General features: G+C 39.8%; 3 protein-coding genes across 5 annotated transcripts; 2 read left to right on the top strand and 1 right to left on the bottom strand.

Moving 5' to 3' along the window:
* The first annotated feature begins 4,918 nt into the window (after positions 1–4,918).
* Positions 4,919–8,762, top strand: LOC114188245 (protein NRT1/ PTR FAMILY 8.1-like). 3 transcript variants are annotated; one of them, XM_028076816.1, is made up of 5 exons: positions 4,919–5,033; positions 5,792–5,967; positions 6,068–6,285; positions 6,824–7,377; positions 7,713–8,762. In XM_028076816.1, exons 2-5 carry the CDS (start codon positions 5,862–5,864, stop codon positions 8,545–8,547), a joined length of 1,713 nt encoding a protein of 570 aa, XP_027932617.1. In that variant the 5' UTR covers positions 4,919–5,033; positions 5,792–5,861; the 3' UTR covers positions 8,548–8,762. The 3 variants fall into 3 exon arrangements, with proteins under 3 accessions (XP_027932617.1, XP_027932616.1, XP_027932618.1); XM_028076815.1 differs by lacking the exon at positions 4,919–5,033 and adding an exon at positions 5,283–5,388; XM_028076817.1 differs by lacking the exon at positions 4,919–5,033 and adding an exon at positions 5,449–5,470.
* Positions 8,763–10,051: 1,289 nt separating this feature from the next.
* Positions 10,052–10,979, top strand: LOC114188863. The gene is made up of 2 exons (XM_028077521.1): positions 10,052–10,216; positions 10,363–10,979. Exons 1-2 carry the CDS (start codon positions 10,183–10,185, stop codon positions 10,770–10,772), a joined length of 444 nt encoding a protein of 147 aa, XP_027933322.1. The 5' UTR covers positions 10,052–10,182; the 3' UTR covers positions 10,773–10,979.
* A 7,856-nt stretch (positions 10,980–18,835) lies between these two features.
* LOC114188503 lies at positions 18,836–20,374 on the bottom strand. The gene has a single exon (XM_028077076.1). It carries the CDS (start codon positions 20,372–20,374, stop codon positions 18,836–18,838), a length of 1,539 nt encoding a protein of 512 aa, XP_027932877.1.
* Between the last annotated feature and the right edge of the window lie 594 nt (positions 20,375–20,968).

The following is a 20,968-nucleotide window of genomic DNA, read 5'->3' on the forward strand; positions in this document are numbered from 1 at the left end:
CGTTAACACTATTACAATAGTTAACGGATTGTGAACGAGAACTTGTGTCATTTTGTGATTTTTTAAAATTTTTAATTTTTAATTTTTTTTTAAATTATTATTTTGTATTTAGAAAAACGTCCACATGTCAAGCTTATATCATGCCACATGTCATTTTTGTAATTTTCTTTGATTTTTTTAAATTATTTTATTTTTAAAAAAATGTTCACATGTCAAGCTAATATCATGCAACGTGTCAAGATCAGTATTTATATTTAATTAATATTCGTTATTATTGTTCAATTTAGTCCTAATTTTTTTTAAATTGAGCAATTTTGTCTCTCTTCAAATTGGACAAAATTTAATTTTTATATAAATGTTGGACTGATATTCTTATTAAAATTCATATTTTTATTAAATGTTTTAATTTAGAGTTAGAGTTGGTTTAAAACTAAAATGAAAAAAATTTAAAAGTAGGGAATAACACAATTAATTTAAAATCTTAAGAAGTTAAAATTACTTAATATAGAGAATAACATCATTAATTTTAAATTTTAAGAAGTTAAAAATAACATAAAATATTAAAATTAAAAATAATATGAAGTATTTTTAACCTCTTAAAATTTTAAATTAATGGTGTTATTGTCTACTTTGAAATTTTTTGTTTTAATTTTAAACCAACTCTAACTCTAAATTAAAAATATTTAATAAAGATATGCATTTTAATAAAAATATCCATATAACATTTATATACAAATTAAATTTTGTCTCAAGTTGGAGAGGAACAAAAATGCTAAATTTAAAAAAAAAATTAAGACCAAATAAAAAAAAGAATATTAAGACCAAATTGAATATAAAAAACTGACTCTACATGTGACATGACACGGAGAAGTTAAAAAAAATCACAAAATGACACATGTCAATGGATATTTTTTTAAATAATAAAATTATTATTTTTAAAAATATTAAAAAAATTATAAAATTATAAAATGACAGTGACAATTACCGTTCCAATCTGTTAACTATTTTAACCGTATTAGAAAAAATAACTAAATTAAATAAAATTAACAAATATTGAAACTAAATTGAAAAAGAAAAAGTAGGGCCAAATTAAAAAGAAACTGAATAAATATTATGACCAAAATCATCAGTTTAAATCATTAGTTAAGCCTATTTTTTATTTTCCAGAGAAAGAAAAATATATTTCTCAAAATAAAAAGGAATTGGTCTCAAACTTCAATTAAAATTAAAATTAAAAATTAAAATATTATTTCAGGAATACAATGCACAAAAGTGCATAACATTACAAACCAACAAACATGCTCTTCAAATATAAAAGTGGGGATAAGATATGTGGTATGGGTCAGGAATTATAACAAATTCAGCGGCCGTTGTGATTTTCCTAGGGTTATGGGTTCACATTATCAAGAATAACTAATTTGATTAATCATGCACTTAACTTTTGTCATTTTATCTTTATAAATAACTATATTTTATTCTTTAAAATGTAAGTTTACAATTCATAAATTTAAATTATTTAAAAAAAAACATATGATGATGTACATGTACATGTAAATAGACATCAATGGTAAGTCAGTAATTTCAGTATATAATAGTTTCATGTATTAATAGTAAAGATAATTAAAATACTTTTGTTTCATATATTAATAGTAAAGATAATAGTAAACAAAAATACTTTTGTTTCGTATTTTTTTTAAATAAATTTGTAACAGAAATCTAAAGTACGCAAAATTTCAAATATAGTATTAATTCTAACGATATTATTTCAAAATATTTAAAATCAAAATATTAGTCTCCAAATGGTAATGATGATTAAATAATTTTTCAAAATTTTAAATTATGAATATTAAATTTGTTTAATTTATAATTTTATCTTTTATTTAAGTTTATGATCTGTTTGACCATTATATTAGATTTCACTTAATTGATACTCTATTTTTGTAATATGGGATTAATCTTATTTGAAAGTGTTACATGTAAAAATTTAAATCTGTTTATTTCAAAATTTGGATCATCTTCTACCTTTGATTATCTCTGACTTTAATACGTAATACATTGATAACTCAGATTTTAACACGTTCTACATCCAAATTTTAATACATGTCAGATCCAAATTTTAATATATAACACTTCTAAAATGCATTAACACAAATTTAATGAAAAAAATTACACTGAATTTTTTTCTTTTACAAAAATTAGGAGAGTCTTTTAAAAATTTAATATCAAAAACTTAATTGAATTAAAAAAATATAGTACCAAAATGAATCAAAATCAAATATCTAAATGTAGAAATCAAATTACTAGTTAATCTATTAAATTTAAAAAATCATTATCAAAATTAAACAAAATCCAATTAGAATAAAAATAAACAAATTGATATAAAAAACACATCTATATAATAAATGTGTCACTTATATATATTCATCTTTATACTCTCTAGTAGAGATTCGCACCCAACCACCTCCATATTTTCATAGGCTTTGCCACATTTTTTAAAATAGAATACTAAAAAAAATTTACATTAAAATATCATATATAACTTTAAAATTTAGAATAATGAGTTGTTTTTATTCTTACATATTCATTTTTGTTTAACGTAAACTTTCAAATTCACTTAACTTCGTAATAGTATCTCTCTATATATAATTTGAAATATTTTTTAAGAGAATACTATTATACCAATATTTTTCTCATAATTATCATATATATATATATATATGATAATATTTTAGTTGTTATTACTTTTGTTATTATATAATTAAATTAAATTTGAAAATACATATTACTTTTTTTATTTTACAAAATATTAAATTTATATAATTTTACAAAATGACTAATTTAATGATAAAAATGTTAACATAATAATCTCCAACAACCTTTATGGATTTCCTAAAAGCAAAAAGAAGCATAGAGTGGAAAGCAAAAAGAGACCCAACTCTGCCCCTAAATTTATGTATTAATTAAATTTATTCCCACATGATTGTATCACTATTTGAGTTGAATCCAATAAGAGTTTAAAATGAATTATTCCTATGACCTACCCAAGTTCATGCTAACAAAGAATATTCAGAGTCTTCTTCTACAAGCATGTGGCCACAGCTTTGTTTGAAGTTTGAGTCTTGTACACATTGTTTTGTTGTCACATGTTGCCTTGTTGTTTTCAAAGTGACGTGTTATCTGTTACTAGCTGAAATTGAAAGTTGAAACCAACCATGTTCACATTAATATCAGTTATAGTGATATTAATAAGTAAATATATTATATACATATATATAAGACATCCACATCCATGTACATATGACAAACAAACGTCAAATTATATTTACATTTATCGTCTTTCAAGTCAAAATCATATCCACATCCTATCTTAATCTTACTAATAAAACTTCAAGTTTCTCATAATTTTAATGATATGATAGTGATGCAATTTTTTAAATAGATGTTCTTTTCTTTATGTTTGAAATAAAGTGACATTCACACCTTTTTTTTTCATTTATAAACAATGTATTAATTAAAATTAAAAGAAAAGTGTATGAAAATTAAAAATTAAAAATATAAAACTTACAGGGAAAAAGTTGAATAATTTAACTATAAGAATGGTTACATTATATATTTTTAAAGTTTTCTTTAATAGTATTTACACATTATGAAACTATTCATGTAATGTAAGTATGTTTAAATTTGTGTAAACTTAGTCTAAACCTTAAAAACTCGTTATATAATATTGAAAACAAAATAAAGTTATTATAAAAAATGACATTACGGGGATGATTAGTGACCTCTTATACTATTAATACGGTTCATATTTTCTTATTTTTATTTATAACTATTGAAACCATATATACATATAATGATAAGTAAATAACTACAATTATAAATTTTACAATTATTTATTCATTTTATATTAAAATAATATTTTCTAAAAAATATAATTTGTTATTATATTTTTATAAGAGAATTTCAAATTTACTAAAACATTAATTTTTATAATATATTTAACATGTAATAATAACATAATTCAAGTTTTTGTTTATAGATATAATAATATTCATATTTGTTACTGTTTTAATTTTAAATTTTTGTAATTATTATTTAAATTTAATTAATATGGTATTTTTATGTAAAATAAGGAATATGACATTACTATTGACTTCATACCTTTTATGATCTTAGCATTTATAATAATAATTTAATATTTTTTATTAATACCAGTCTAAAAAAATCACATTGATTCCTTTTAATAATTATTAAGAACATGTTGAATAAAAAAATATATTACATAATTACTATAAAGGCAAGAATCAAAAGAGATATTAAAAAAAAGTGGATATCTTTTATTAATAGCATAAAATATGAAAATGTTTGATAAAAAAACTAGAAAAAAAATGTGATTATCATTTTTATTAAAAATGCAAGAAAAATACATAAACACCTATTTTAAAACTAGAGGAAACACAAGTACTCGTGCAAATTCTCCTTTTTTAAATCACACGAAAATCATATATGTTTATGTTTTACTTTTATATTTCTATTGACTGAGAACATTAGTTTCCATAATTGTTAACCACCTGTGTTTGTCAATGATGTATATGAGAATATGAATCTTAATGATTTATATTCCAAAGTAATTATTATGGCCACGAGTATTTTTCTTTTAAAAAAGATAACTTTTTACGAACAGTAATGGGAATGCTTATCCAAAAGAAACTTTTTTTTTTTTCCCTCAAATTGCTAGCCATTTTTTCTTTGGAGAAGCAAACATTTTGATAATAATATAAACAATAATGGGAATTTTGCTTTGGCTTCTAACACCGTTGCTGTGTGTTCCCACGGAATCTCATCCACATAACGCTTCCCTAGTCAAAATAGAAACCAATTTCCATTTTTCATAACAGATCTGAGATATTATTAGTTGTAGAACAGTTACGCTTGACTCAGCAATAAAAAGTCAAGCTCACAGAAATGGCGAATTTAAGATCCTACTTTGCCTAATTTTTCGCTGCAGAGAACTATGATCTAGCAGCTGAAAGAGGGTAAATCCTAAAATCACATGTTAAAGATTTTTTTTCATCTTTTTTTTAGTCACATCACACGTGAGACAAGTCAACAGTCTCCAGCAGATTACTTTGTGGCCTATATCTGATGAGGAATAATAGCAATACTCTTAGATACTGATTAACAGAAGTTAAATATTATAAATTGTGTAAATCTCATTTTTTTATTTACTTTTATATGATTTTTAATAGATTTTAACTAACGGTAAAAACAAGAAGACGTGTCACAGGGTGTGTAACCTATCTTTGCTCCATCAAAGTATATATACACATTGTTCTTCAGTATGGTTTGCCCAATGATGGATGATGCTTGATAAAGTTGCCAACTTTTAAGGTTGGAGATGCGCTTCTTTGATTCCGTGCCTTTTGCTTTTGAATTCTGATCTGGGGTTTATCATTATGAGATTTTATCAGCGGTTTGCAGTCAAATTTAAAGTCTTTTTTGTTTTTGTTGTTCTTTTCTTTTAACTTCTACTGATTTATGGATTCGTGTAATTGGAATCTTGAAACTTTCTGTTATTCTTGAATAGAGTGCTCTGTTTTTGAAGTGATTGAATATAACCGAACATTAGAATCAAAAACTGGTTTCTGGAACCTTTTGAGGGAAAGACCAGCAAAGTGTTGAGGCGCAGTTATAACTGAGATTTCTCAAAGAAGTGTCTTTTTCTTTAATTTGAGTTCAATTTTGACCTTTGTTTGTAATTTGTTATTGTTATTCTCCGTTGTTGCTGTTTCAGTTTGTGAATTTCTGTGCTGGTTGGTTGGTTGCAATTGCAAGCGAATAGTGTGGACGAGTGTTGAACCACAATGGCAGAGGATGATATATACACCAAAGATGGAACAGTGGATCACCGTGGAAACCCAGCTAATAAAAAGGAAACTGGAACCTGGAGAGCCTGCCCCTTTATCTTAGGTATTTTTTGGTGTTTGTTTAAGTCCTAGGTGGGATGACATGTGTTTGAATTATGTTGTGTGTGAAATATTTATTTATCATTTTAAGATTCCATTCACAGGAAATGAATGCTGTGAGAGATTGGCTTATTATGGGATGAGCACAAATCTGGTGCTTTATTTTAAGAATCGGCTACATCAGCACAGTGCTACTGCTTCTAACAATGTCTCTAATTGGAGTGGAACATGCTATATCACACCATTGATCGGTGCATTCTTGGCTGATTCCTACCTCGGAAGATATTGGACAATCGCAATTTTCTCAATAATATATGCTATTGTGAGTATGGTCACTTCAACCTGTCTTTACTGGGAAACTTTATTACATGGTCCAGGACTATCATGATCTAGACCAGTTTTCATATGATATGTAATTAAGTTCTATTGATTGTATCTTGTAAATTGAAAATTTTGATTGTGTGTTTGGTAGAAATTGGTCGAACCATAGACATATGATGGTTCTAAATCATGTAATAGTTTCTCCCAAACCAGACACCGCATAGAAACTTCAAATAATTTTAGATGCAATTTTATAGCTTTTTACTCTTATGTTTCAAACTTCTTTTATGTCAAAACTAATCAGAATATCACAATAATAAAATATAAACTTTGCTGTTGTACTGCATATATATCTCAACATATTCATATTTCCTTGATCCCCACTACAGCCGCACACAAATGTTTAATAGTTTATTCTGTGAAGTCATTCAACATTAAAGTTTACAATGGTGTGAAAACTGGTCTAACTTTTTTATGAATCTGTGTTGTAGTCTGTTAAACAACATCTAATAAAAGGTAATCTTGTTGATGTATAATAGGGAATGACACTGTTGACATTATCTGCATCAGTTCCTGGCATTAAACCAACATGTCATGGAGGCGAAAAGTGTCATGCTACTACTCTTGAGAGTGCAATCTGCTTCCTAGCTCTTTACCTTATTGCTCTTGGCACTGGAGGGATTAAGCCTTGTGTCTCATCCTATGGAGCAGATCAGTTTGATGACACTGACCCGGTTGAGAAGGAACACAAGAGTTCTTTCTTCAATTGGTTCTATTTCTCAATCAACATCGGTGCTCTTATTGCTTCTTCTCTGTTAGTCTGGATACAAGACAATGTGGGTTGGGGATGGGGCTTTGGAATTCCTGCTGTAACCATGGCCATTGCTGTGGTGAGTTTCTTTTCAGGCACTAGATTGTACAGGAATCAGAAGCCTGGAGGCAGCGCCCTCACTAGAATCTGTCAGGTCATATCAGCATCCATAAGAAAGTACCATGTTCAAGTACCTTCTGACAACTCTCTTCTATATGAGACTAATGATGGTGAATCTGCTATAAAAGGAAGCCGAAAGCTTGATCACACAAATGAGTTAAGGTAAATTAAGCAATAGCAGCAAATTTCTAGACAACCAAGTAGTTCCTTTTTGCTTACTCATAATCAGAAGCAATTTTGATGTCACACTTGCATTATATGGTATACAAGGCAAACCTTCAGTCCAAATTCATGCCATTTAACTTGAAATCATATTACAATATGACAATCTTATGATCAACCAGTTTTGCAATTGTTCCCTAAGAAGTTGAAAACATTATCCTTGCAAGTGTTTCCTTTAGATGCTATATCTTTAAGTGTTTCTGATGCTGTTCTTTAATCTGATATGAGCAAAAATTAGATTTGATTTGATACACTTTTCTTATTCTGTGTAATAGGTTTTTGGACAAAGCAGCAGTGGTTGCACAATCAGATAAAGTGAGAGAATCACCAAACCCTTGGAGACTTTGCACTGTAACTCAAGTGGAAGAACTAAAATCCGTTTTGAGATTACTTCCTGTATGGGCAACTGGAATCATATTTTCCACAGTGTATGGTCAGATGAGCACCTTATTTGTGTTGCAAGGGCAAACCATGAATACTCATGTTGGGAACTCCAGTTTCAAAATCCCACCAGCTTCCCTTTCCATCTTTGACACCCTCAGTGTCATATTTTGGGTGCCAGTGTATGACAGGATCATTGTGCCAGTTGCAAGAAAGTTCACAGGGCACAAAAATGGCCTAACTCAGCTCCAGAGAATGGGAGTTGGCCTCTTCATATCCATATTTTCCATGGTAGCTGCAGCAATATTGGAGCTCATAAGGCTCAAAATGGTGAGAAAGCACAACTACTATCAACTTGAGGAGATACCAATGACAATATTTTGGCAGGTTCCTCAGTATTTTGTCATAGGTTGTGCAGAAGTGTTCTATTTCATTGGTCAGTTGGAGTTCTTCTATGAGCAAGCCCCTGATGCTATGAGAAGTTTTTGTTCTGCTCTATCACTCCTCACAGTGGCTCTTGGACAGTACTTGAGCTCTCTGCTTGTGACAATTGTGACAAAGATTAGTACTAGGAATGGAAGTCCAGGGTGGATACCCGACAACCTAAACTATGGTCATATAGATTATTTCTATTGGCTATTGACACTGCTAAGTGTTCTCAACTTGATAGCATTCCTTATAGTGTCCATGTTTTATACTTACAAAAGACCAGTGGGAACTCTGCGCTGAAAACTTCGTCTAAGTGTTGTACATTGGAAGTAGTTTCATTTCATTATACATCACATTGCAAGTTTCCTTCACTACTAGTCTTCTTCTTTGCCAACACTGTTGGATATCACCAATTTTATTTTCACACTGTAATCTCTGTCAAATCCTTTCAGCTTTTCAAAATTCTGTAAAACTGTTATTATCGCCACTGCTTTAAGAAGATTGCGTTCTGTAAACATTCTCGTCGTTTTTGTGACCTTTACTTTTTTTTTTTACTTTTTCGTATGTAAAATCCTCACCTTATAATATAAGATATAAGATAATTTTGTAAAATTGAATTAAGATATAAATTGATTTTGGAAAATTGAATTTACTTTAAAGTTTACGATATCTAACATAACATGCAACCTCTAAGTTAACAATCACTGATCTGTTTTGAAATCGAAGGATATAAAATTTTACAATATAACACATTTTTATTCTATTCAAATTTTAATATTTTTCCTATTTTTAGAGTGAACTTAAGAACTAGAGATTTTTACCCATTCTTATTCTCATATAATCCTCGTCATTGAATTATAATACAAATTAAATTATTATTTATTATTTATTATTTAGTATAATCTATATCTAATTATCAAATAGGAGAAACGCAAGTTATAACCATAAAGTGTAAATTTAAAATTTAAAGAAAAATGAATGTGAAAGAATCTATTTAAAACTTAATTCAAATTGTATGTTTATAATTAAATGAACTAAATTTTAAGGAAATGTATGCTCATAATTTTGTGAATCAAACTTTATGAATTAAGTTTCCATTGACAAAGAATAGAAAACACAATAAAAAAGAAGAAAATGATAAAAGAATAGAAAAAGAAAATATAAACGTATTTAGGTTATATATATATATATATATATATATATATATATATAAATATAAGTAAGATTATTTGAAATGATAATTAAAAAGTATGTTTAACATACAAACTTGATGATAAAGTTGAAAATATTAAACATAACTCTAGATTTAGAATTTTAATTTTAAAATATGAAATTTATTGTTGAAGGAAAAATTGTTACAGGTGACATTAGCAGTCCATTATCAAAGACCAAGTGAGTCGAAAATAAAAATTGTGAAATTCAATTAATAAAAATTGTAATCATCTTTTAAAAATTATCAATACTTTTGCACTATTTTCTAGGTCGTTATAAATTATATTATAAAATAAAAAATTTACCCATTCTTAAATTATATTTTAGTTTTTTTCTTTCAAATATAATTTAATTTCAATATTTGATTTAATAATTTTACTCAGATTTTAATTTTAACTTTTGATGTTTAACTTTTCCTCCTTTTTAAGAAAATATATTTTATTTCTTTTAATTTTTCTTCTCTTTTTAAGATAAAAACAAAATAAACTATAAAATTTCTCAAAATTCGGTCTTCCGGATTTGGAGATTTCTTTTTTCAAAATATGTTATTTTAAGAAAAAAAAAATCAAATTTCGACGTGTTTAGTTGTTTGTATTAGATTCATTGTTATATGAAGTTGTCAACCACACCTAAGTATCTTCGTTGTCAGGTTTTGATTCTGAAAGTTACCCTCGACAAATAAACACCCCAAATCGGCACATTCATCAAAATTTAACTATTACAATGTTCCGTAAGCTTTTTCGGGACTCCAAAACAGGTACTTTTTTATGTTGTATTAAGTTTGCAATTTCACTCGAACCCAGGTTTTGCTCGTCAGCTGTTTGATGAAATGTTTGAAACAGAAACTCAAACTTGTCTTTTTGTTACATTGCATATTCTTTATATACTTATCTTCGACTGCAGGTTTTCATCTGCTTAGTTCAATGAATTCCAAGAAATACCTAAAAAACATTGGATTGGAAAGAGAAGACTACTACTTTTTGAAACATGTTGGGAAGGGCTTGCTTTGCACCTATGCTGTGCTTGGGGCTCTGTGGCTCTACACTGAGAAGAATTCCTCACTGGGGTGGGGGAAACTGAAGCCAAGGCTGAAGGAGCACGAAGAAGCATTGAAGGATTTCATAGGCAAAGGAAGGATGATTGGAGACGCTGTTAGTCCAAAAGGGATGAGTGAGAGTGATAAGGATGGGAACTATAACAACCAGAAGGAGACGCAGAACAAGAATTTTGATGAGGAAGCTCAGAAGCTGTGGTTGAGACTGAAGCATGAGGTCGCAACTGAACTAAAGCAGAAGGGTTTTGATGTTGAATAACTGTACGCTTTACACTTAATGAATGCCAGTGTCATTCCCATGATACATGACCTGATTGTGAGGCTGTAGTTGTAGTACATGTTAGGAATCTTATGTATGCTACATGGTAAATAAGTAAGTAGCATTTTGCTGTGTGAAGTATTTGATAAAAACCTGAATGATGATAAAAGGAAGGAATGATCAGTCTGCTTGCTCTTTGTTGAATAACCAGGACACTCTTCCATTACCCAACAACTGAAGTGCTCGTTTGATTGAAGTCTGAAAACTCCTTTTGATCTTTCTTCTCAGTTCAAAATTATTTAATGTTTCGGGGTAGGGACCAAGAGCCTACTGAAAGAATTCCTTCACTTCGTGATACCTTCCTCCTCTCCAATGACTTCAGCAAAATCCACTCCTTAGCTCGATCGGTTGGGATGACGATCGGGGTACCTGTCTAAAATACTCCGATGCTTAAGTCAGAAGGGACCGATCGGGGTGTCAGATTATCCGTTGTAATAAATGCGCAATTAAGATCCTTACCAACTTACCTTTGGGTCCTATTTATAGCTTTTGGCATGGGCCTGTAATTAGGGTTTCTTAATCACGGCCCAATGATCCCTTAATGACGATTATCGACTCGTTTAACCGATAATCGTTGGCTTAAGTTATATGACCGTGCGACCGATGGTTGCTTGGCTGGGTTAAATGACGATGTTTTCGACAAGCTAGTAATGCGTTTTACCGATCGACCGTCCTGTGTTTTTATGAGGTCCGTCGTTGTTGTTTTACCGGTGAACCGATGGACTCTAGAGGTCAGAGGGTCCATCGTTGCTGTTGCACCGATGGACCGATGGACCCTTGAGACAAGAAGGTCCACCGCTGTTAATTTACCGATGGACCGATGGGCGTTCAAGGCTGGAGGGTCCACCGCTACTGTTCTACCGATGAACCGATGGACTCTAGAGGTCAGATAGTCCATCGTTGCTGTTGTACCGATGGACCGATGGACTCTAGAAGTCAGAGGGTCCATCGTTGTTGTTGTACCGATGGACCGATGGACCCTTGAGACGAGAAGGTCCACCGCTGTTGTTCTACCGATGAACCGATGGGCATGGGTACAATTAAATCCTTATGTTCGACCGTCTGACCGATGGTCCTTTAATGATGCTACATGGTTGTTCGCTTACCCGTGAGACCGATGATCCCCTGGGGGTCAGTAATGGCCGATTGACCGATTGGACATACTGTACACAAGCCCTCCCAGCCTCGAGCGATAGGAATGAAGCGAAGAGGTTTTATCCAGACCGTGGTACCGATTGACCGCTGGCGTTTCTCAACGGTTACATTGCCTCGTGGAGCGTGCCTGGCAGTTATGATCTGAAGCGTCGCGAAGCTGGGACCGTCGATCCGAATGTGATCGTAGGGTCCTGGGGCTGCCACGTGTCACATGGTCCCCCCTATAAATAGGTTTGTGTGGCTGTCGTTATTTTCACGCTTTCCTTTCTCTTTCTAGCCGAGCTTCTGATCGTTTTTCTCTATCTGCAGGTAAAAATGTCTTCAAGCGCATCGGGTTCAGAGGGTTTGTCGGGTGGAGAGGTCAGGTATTCTGGGGGCGTTGGGTCAGTTTCCGCCTTGTTTGAGTCGTCTGAGTCGGGAACTTCGCTCGGGGGAGTGTCGAGCGGCACGAGTTCCCTAATTCTCCTAAGCGGCAGTTCTGAGGCCGAGCCCCCGGTCGCGGAGGCGGTGGAGCAGGTCGCTGCTTCTGACGAAAGCGGGGACATCATCGGGATTGACGTTGGCGACGAAGGGGACGAAGTCAATTTGCCGGAAATGTCGGAATATGATTGGGCCCCCTATGAGCCGCGTACGCTCGCGACAAGGTTTCGCTGGGGGAACGACCTGGGGGATCTGGTCGAGCGGACCAGAATATTCAGCGAGGAGGTAGAGGATGGGCACCTTCGGGTCAAGATATGCGCCGGCAACGAGAGAGTGTGCCACGGGAAGGGAGAGGCGAAACTAGACTTCTTCTTTGTGTATGCCTGCCTTTTCCATGATTTAGGTTTGAATGTGCTGTTTGCCGACTGGCAGATGGCAGTCCTCCGCCAGATCCAGTGTGCACCGACGCAAATCCACCCGAACGCATGGGCGTCTATGCAGGCGTTCGACGTCCTTTGCCGAGCGGCCGGCCTGACGCCCACCATGCCTTTGTTCCTTCATTTCTATAAGACGCGGCCGACGACGTCTAAGGGTTGGGTTTCGTTCCTCGGGGCGAACAAGAGCTTGTTCACCCTCTATCTTGCCTCCTACAAGGGTTTCAAGACCGGATTTTTTAAGGTCGCGATTCCCCGCAAGGGAAGGAGATATATCTTTGACGAGCAGGATCGTCCTAAATTTCCACTTTATTGGACGGCGTTCCCACCTCCCACGGATGCTTGGGCTGAAGAACAGTTGACCCCGGCCGAGCGGACTGACCTGACCGTCCTCAAGACCCTGCCCGACAAGATCCACCCGCGACCGCTGATCCAATGCATCCGCTCCCCGGACTTATCGAGGGCGGTTTATGGTTAGTTGTTCTGATATTACCGATCGTCAATCTTGGTCGCAGTTTAACTTATTTGCTTTGCTGTTTTGCAAATATAATGGCTCGGACGACCGCTGCTAATGCCGAGTTTGTGGCTCGTGCTAAGGCTCGACGGAGGGGGGAGGATACTGCTGTGGAGGCGGTGCCAATAACGACCGTCCCTGCAGCCCCTCAGGCCGATCGAGCTCCTCCTTCCACCGCCCCTGCCGGGACTTCGGGCGCCGTCTCGCGGCCTCGCCTGATTGTGAAGCGGCCCGGTTCAGGTGCTGGCGCCGCTGCTGCTGGGGACAAAGGGAAAAAGTCTAAGAAAGATGACTCCCCGTCCGACCGACCTCTCAAAAAACAAAAGAAAGGGGAGGCGTCTGGATCCCTGGCCGACGCTTTCCTCGGCGGCGGCGTACGCCTTGATGACGAGGTTTTTCTTCAGCTGGGACCTCGAATGACCGAGGCGCTGAAGGGCGTGTCTGAAGAGGATGCCCTTCGGACCGCCGGGGAGCTCACCCTCAGGCTAGCTGCCCTGTACACCAAGTTTCTTCGCCCCGAGCGGAGCAGGATAGAGGATTTGGAGAAGGAACTGGCAGCGGCCAAGGCTGAGCTCCACGAAGTGAAAGCGTCGGCGGCTGACCTGAAGGCCCAGTTTGATCGGCTCAACGGTATTAAAGCCGAGCACGCCAAGTGTGCCGGCCTATTGAAAGCTGCAGACGATCGAACGAAGGCGGAGCAAGCGAAAGCAGGTGAAGCCGCTGATGAACTGCGCAAGCTTCAGCGACGCTTCGATGATCTTACTCTGGAGCACATGGCCACCGCTGGTTCAGCTGCCGACTGGCAGAAGAAGGCGAAGGACTTAGAGGCCGAGCTAGGAGTGGCCGACGAGCAAGTATTTGCTCAATATGAAGCGGGCTTCCAGAGTGCCGTCGACCTTGCTATCTTTTACTACAACTGCTCTCCCGACCGGTTCGATGTTCATATGGGGGTGGTTGATGGGAAGGTCGAGAAAGTGTTCGACCGGCTGGATGAGGTCAACGACCCTCATGTATAGATTTTATTTTTTCTTTTTGATATAACCGATCGAACCCGATCGACCGTTTGATTGATCGCGTTCGCTCGGTTATTAGGTAATTTTTTGATAAACACTTATGTAAATTTTAAATTCCTCTCTATTTATCTCATTTGATAGTTCTTTACATCTTTCGTTCGCTTATTGCTCCCTGTTGGCGACCGGCCATACCTCTATTGTTTGCTATCGTTGGCGATCGGCCACTTAATTGTTTAACTTGCTAATCTCGCTTAGTTGTGCTTATTGAGCTGATCGATCGACCGGTATGCAAACGTTAAACTTGACATCTTGATTACCTGTTTTATACAGCTGACATGTGCATTTGGTTCGTTTTTTAGATCGTTGGTGTTAAACACCGATCGACCAAGACAGCTCGTGTCACTTGTTTACCCGTAGGGTGATTAGATCTCTAGGATCGGTGCTGACGGAGTGGGGCTTCCTCTTGGAAGTCCCTGTCTCGATCGGTCAGGCTTTGCTTGGGTCCCGCAGGGACGTAGGGTAATTAGATCGCTAGGATCGGTGCTGACGGAGCGGGACTTCCTCTTGGAAGTCCCTGTCTCGATCGGTCAGGCTTTCCTTGGGTCCCGTACGGAGCCCCGTCGGTTAGAATGTTAGATGGAGTTGTATGAAACGCTCATTTTATTCATGATTAACTGTAATACATTTTGAGGTGTGACGCGTTCCATGTGTTGGGTATTCCTTTGCCGCTCAAGTGTTCCAGCCGATAGGCTCCATTCTGCAAGCTCTTGGTCACGCGGAACGGGCCTTCCCAGTTTGGTGCTAACTTTCCCTGTATTGACTTCTTTCGCGCGTCGTTGGTCTTTCTCCAAACTAAATCTCCTCTGACGAAGTTTCTTGGTTTGACCTTGGCGTTATACCTCCTTGCTACCATTCTCTTGCACGCTTCGGCTCGCACGGCTGCTCGCTCTCTTCGCTCGGTCGTCCAGTCTAATTCCTCACGGAGTCGTCCATAATTAACCTCGAGATCCTGCATCTCCCGCCGAAGGGTCGGCTCTCCTACCTCGACTGGCAGCATAGCGTATGTTCCGTACGTCAGGTTGAAAGGAGATTCCCCGGTCGTCCCGTGTGGCGTGCATCGGTAGGCCCAAAGGACTTGTGGCAGCTCGTCAACCCATGCTCCCTTGGCCTCTCCCAATCTTTTCTTCAACTCAGCCACTATAACTTTGTTCATGGCCTCAGCTTGACCATTGGTTTGGGGATGCTCGACCGAGCTGGTAACATGCCTTATCCCTACCTGTTTATAGAAGTCCTTCAGTTTTTTGTCGATGAACTGACGACCGTTATCCGTGATGATCGTGTGGGGGAGGCCGAAGCGACATATAATGTTGCGCCAAACGAAGGAGTGAACCTGCCGAGCGGTGATATTAGCCAAAGCTTCCGCTTCGACCCACTTAGTGAAGTAATCTACTGCTACGAGTATGAATTTCTTCTGCGCTCGGCCAACCGGGAAAGGTCCAACGATATCCATACCCCATTGGGCGAACGGCCATGGAGCTGTTAAGCTGTGTAATTCGGTCGGTGCCTTCTTCACATCATTTCCATGGGCTTGACATCCTTCGCACCTGCGTATCATGGCTTCGCAGTCTTGCTCCATGGTCGGCCAAAAGTATCCCGCTTGGAGTATCCTGGCTTTCATGGTTCTCCGACCGGTGTGCATCCCGCAGATGCCGTTATGGACCTCGTTCATGACGTACTCCGCTTCGTCTGCTGAGAGGCACTTCAAGAGCGGCGCTGTGAAGCCTCTCTTGTATAGATCATCTCCGATGATTACGAACCGGAGCGCTTGCCTTCTCTCCGTCGGTCTGATCTTTTCTCCAGCCTCGCACCTCTTTAAGAGCTCCCGTATGTCGCCCATCCAATCGGCCGATCGACCTGCCGCAACACATTCACCCGTTGAAGGTCTCATCAGGGTTTGCCTGATGATTGTCTTTAATTGACCATTCTCCTTTCCCTCTGCCAGTTTAGACAGTCTATCGGCTCTGGCGTTCTCCGCTCGGGGAATGTGATGGATGGTAACCTCTTCAAATTTATTCATGGCTTCAACGGCCTTGTGATAGTACTGAAGCAGCAAATCATCCTTAACCTGGTATTCACCTTGCACCTGCCCGACCACGAGCTTCGAGTCCGTGTTACACTTCAACCTCGTGGCGCCCAAGTCCTTGGCTAGTCTCAACCCGGCGATCAGCGCTTCATACTCTGCCTGGTTATTCGAGGCTTTAAACTTGAACTCCAAAGAGTGCTCCACCGAGAAACCGTTCGGTCCTTCGATGACAATTCCTGCTCCAGCATTTCGTCTGTCCGACGACCCATCAACGAAGAGAATCCATGTTTGCTCGGACGCAGGGGTCAGTCCGTGAAGTTCGGCTGCAAAGTCGGCCAAATGCTGCCCTTTGACAGATCCTCTTGGTTCGTATCTGAGACCGAATTCGGATAACTCAACCGACCACGCGATCATTCTACCGGCTAAGTCGGGCTTCCGGAGTATCTTGGCTATAGGATGATCGGTTCGGACGATCACCTGGTGGCTCTGGAAGTACTGACGTAACCGTCGTGCGGTCGTTAATAGCGCCAAGGCCATCTTCTCTATCAGCTGATACCTTGTTTCTGCACTCTGTAAAACCCGGCTGATGAAGTAAATGGGTCGCTGCTCCGGGACTTCTTGTATTAAGGCCGCACTGATTGTGTCGTCCGATACCGATAGGTATAACTGCAGGGGTAATCCTTCTACCGGCCGGCTCATTATCGGTGGACTGCTGATCATCTCCTTTATTTGCTGGAACGCCACCTCGCACTGATCATCCCACTTCTCCGCTGTCTGCTTCTTCATAATCTTTAGGATCGGCCTAACCTTCTCTGTCAGTTTGGGCAGAAAACGTGCCAGAGAAGTCAGCCGCCCCATTAACCGTTGAACCTCCTTCAAATTTTTTGGACTTCTCATCTCAACGATAGCGGCACACTTGTCTGGATTCGCCTCTATGCCTCGGGTGGTCAGCATGAAACCTAGAAACTTCCCCGCCGGCACTCCAAAGACACACTTCTCTGGGTTGAGACGCATGTTATACTTGCGTATCTGTTGAAAGACCTCGCCGAGGTCACGTACATGGTCTTCGGCTGTCTGCGACTTCACGACCATGTCGTCCACATAGACTTCCATGGACCGACCGATCTGCCCGCGGAAGACCCGATCCATCAACCTCTGATAGGTAGCCCCCGCGTTCTTCAGACCGAACGGCATGACCTCATAGCAGAAGTTTGCTCGATCTGTGATGAACGCCGTTTTAGACCTGTCCGGGCCGTACATAGGGATTTGGTTATACCCTGAGTATGCGTCCAGAAAGCTCAGGAAGTTGTGCCCCGAGGCCCCGTCTACCAGCCGATCGATGCTAGGCAGGGGGTATGCGTCCTTTGGGCAGGCTTTGTTCAGATCAGTGAAGTCTGTACACATCCTCCACTTCCCGCTCGGCTTCTTCACCATGACCACGTTAGCCAGCCATGTCGTGTACTTGATTTCCCTGATAAAACCAGCTCTTTCTAGCTTTCTGACCTCCTCCTCGACCGCCTTCCTTCTTTCTTCTCCCATCTTTCTTTTCTTCTGAGCGACCGGTCGGGCTTCACGGAAGATGGCTAGCTTATGGGACATCACGTCTGGGTGGACGCCTGGCATGTCGGCGCTCGACCACGCGAATAGATCTTTGTTTTCCAGGATCACGGCGCCGACGAGCTCTTCCTCTTCTGTGCTCAGGGCTCCCCCGATCTTCGTAACCTGCCCCGGTTGACTTCCGATCAGGATGTCCTTGATTTCTCCTCCTGGTTGAAGCCGATCCTCTGTATTCGTCCGGGGGTCTAGGTCTGTCATCGCTACCTCCGATCGGTGTTGTTTACGCGGTCGGCTGTGAGGTCTGATCCTCAATCCTGCAACATAGCACCCCCTGGCGACCTGTTGATCTGCATGCACCGTGCAGATGGTCCCCTTGTCCGACGGGAACTTCATGGCCAGGTGCAGGGTAGACACAATCGCTCCGAAAGCGTTCAAACAGGGTCTCCCTAGCAACACATTGTACGAAGTGTTAGCTTCAACCAGAAGGAATCTAACCCTTACGTCTCGGCCATCCTTCCTCGACCCGATCCTCGTGCGAAGATCTACGTATCCCCTCGTGTCCACCCGTTCGCCCGAGAAACCTACTATCTGCTCGTTGTATGGCACGATCAGGTCTTCGGAGAGGTTCATCCTTTGGAAAGTCTTCCAGTATAAGATGTTGACTGAGCTTCCCTGATCGACCAACACCTTCCCGATCCCATACTCGGCCACTTCTATTGAGATGACCATCGGGTCGTCATGATCAGGATCGGGCGCCTTGAAGTCGTCGTTCGTGAATGTGATGGGAGGCATCGATCGGATCTTCTTCTCAACCAGATGAACCGACTTCAACGCCCGAATGTGCCTTTTTCGCGCAGCGGAGCTTGACCCTCCTCCGGCGAACCCCCAGAGATGGTATTGATGTAACCCCTCAGGGGTCTCTCCTGGCTACGACTGCGACTCCTTCTTGGACTGCGATGTGATCGGGATGGTCCTCTCCTAGGCTTCTCGCGCTCGGGCTCCCTTTTCTTCTCCGATCGGGTTGGGGGGACCCTTCTCCTCGGGCTTTGGTTCCTCGTCGGACTCCGCTGGGGACGATCCTGTCGAATGTATTTCTTCAAGTGTCCCTGTCGGATGAGCTCTTCTATTTTGTCGCGGAGCGTGTGGCACTCCTCGGTGGTATGCCCGATAGTCCGATGATACTGACAATGCTTACTCCCGTCGGCGTCGGGTGGTGGAGGCTTCTTCCTGATCGCAGGGAGCGAATCGACGCTGAAGGCCTCCTGCAGGATCCTGGCTCGGGGAACAGCCAGGGGAGTGTAGGTCGTGAACTTCGGTGGCTTTCGTTCGGTGGGTCGACTTGCAGGTTTGCTCGGTCTAGAAGCGATCGGCTTCGGGAGCGCAGCATCCTCCTTCTCCCTCTTCTTCACCCTAAACTCCTGCATATCCTCCATCTGTATGAATTTTGCCGCGCGTTCCCTCATCTCCTCCATCATCTGCGGCTTCTTACGGCTTATCTTGTCTACGAAAACTCCCGGCTGGAGTCCGTAAGAGAAGTGATGTCGCGCAATCTCGTTGCTGAGACCCTTTATCTTGACCGACATCCGATTATACCGGTCGAGGTAACTCCTCAGCGATTCCCCATCCTCTTGTCGGATATTCACCAGATTGTCAACTGTCAGAATGGCCGGCTTCAGGGGCGCGAACTGTGTGCTGAACCTTGCCTTCAAGGTGGCAAACGAGTCGATACAACCGGCCGGTAGCTCGGAGAACCACTCCAGCGCCTCCCCAGTCAGCGAAGTTGAGAAGACTCGGCACCAGATGGGATCGCTGACAGCGTGAAACATCATCTGATGCATGAAGACCCGCATATGATTGTCTGGGTCGGTCGTGCCGTCATATTTGTCAAAGGTCGGCATTTTCCACTTCTCCGGTAGTGGCGTCTCCAAGATATATGAGGTGAAGGGGGAAGACCGCGATGCAGGGATCGGTTGTCGTGACGGGCGGCCCCCATCGTTTGCTCCCGAACTCTCTGCCACCGTGCGTGATGCATTTCCCCTCGACGCTTGTGTCCTTTCAACTCGAGCAGGTTGTGACTGCTCATGTTCTGTGGGGGGAAGGCGGCTCTCTACCCGTTCGGCGTCCCTGTGCTGCTGCACACGACTTAACCTGTTCGGGTCCGGTACGGTCGGTGTGGAAGGGATTCCGTCCTCCTTCTGCCTTAGCATGGCATTCTCCTCACGTAAAATCTGCATCTGCGCTTCATAGTTCCTCTGCATCTCGTCCATCCTCTGCTGCATCACTCGTATCATCTCCCTAGTATCCGCTTGATCATTTGCTAATCTCCCTCCGTCCATGTTGCTGTTTCGATTCCTCGTGGTCACCATATGGGTATATTTTCCAAGGAGACTGCTCGGCCCCACGGTGGGCGCCAAAAATGTTTCGGGGTAGGGACCAAGAGCCTACTAAAAGAATTCCTTCACTTCGTGATACCTTCCTCCTCTCCAATGACTTCAGCCAAATCCACTCCTTAGCTCGATCGGTTGGGATGACGATCGGGGTACCTGTCTAAAATACTCCGATGCTTAAGTCAGAAGGGACCGATCGGGGTGTCAGATTATCCGTTGTAATAAATGCGCAATTAAGATCCTTACCAACTTACCTTTGGGTCCTATTTATAGCTTTTGGCATGGGCCTGTAATTAGGGTTTCTTAATCACGGCCCAATGATCCCTTAATGACGATTATCGACTCGTTTAACCGATAATCGTTGGCTTAAGTTATATGACCGTGCGACCGATGGTCGCTTGGCTGGGTTAAATGACGATGTTTTCGACAAGCTAGTAATGCGTTTTACCGATCGACCGTCCTGTGTTTTTATGAGGTCCGTCGCTGTTGTTTTACCGGTGAACCGATGGACTCTAGAGGTCAGAGGGTCCATCATTGTTGTTGCACCGATGGACCGATGGACCCTTGAGACAA

This window comes from Vigna unguiculata, chromosome 6 (assembly GCF_004118075.2).
Source record: "Vigna unguiculata cultivar IT97K-499-35 chromosome 6, ASM411807v1, whole genome shotgun sequence".
Lineage (NCBI taxonomy): Eukaryota > Viridiplantae > Streptophyta > Magnoliopsida > Fabales > Fabaceae > Vigna > Vigna unguiculata.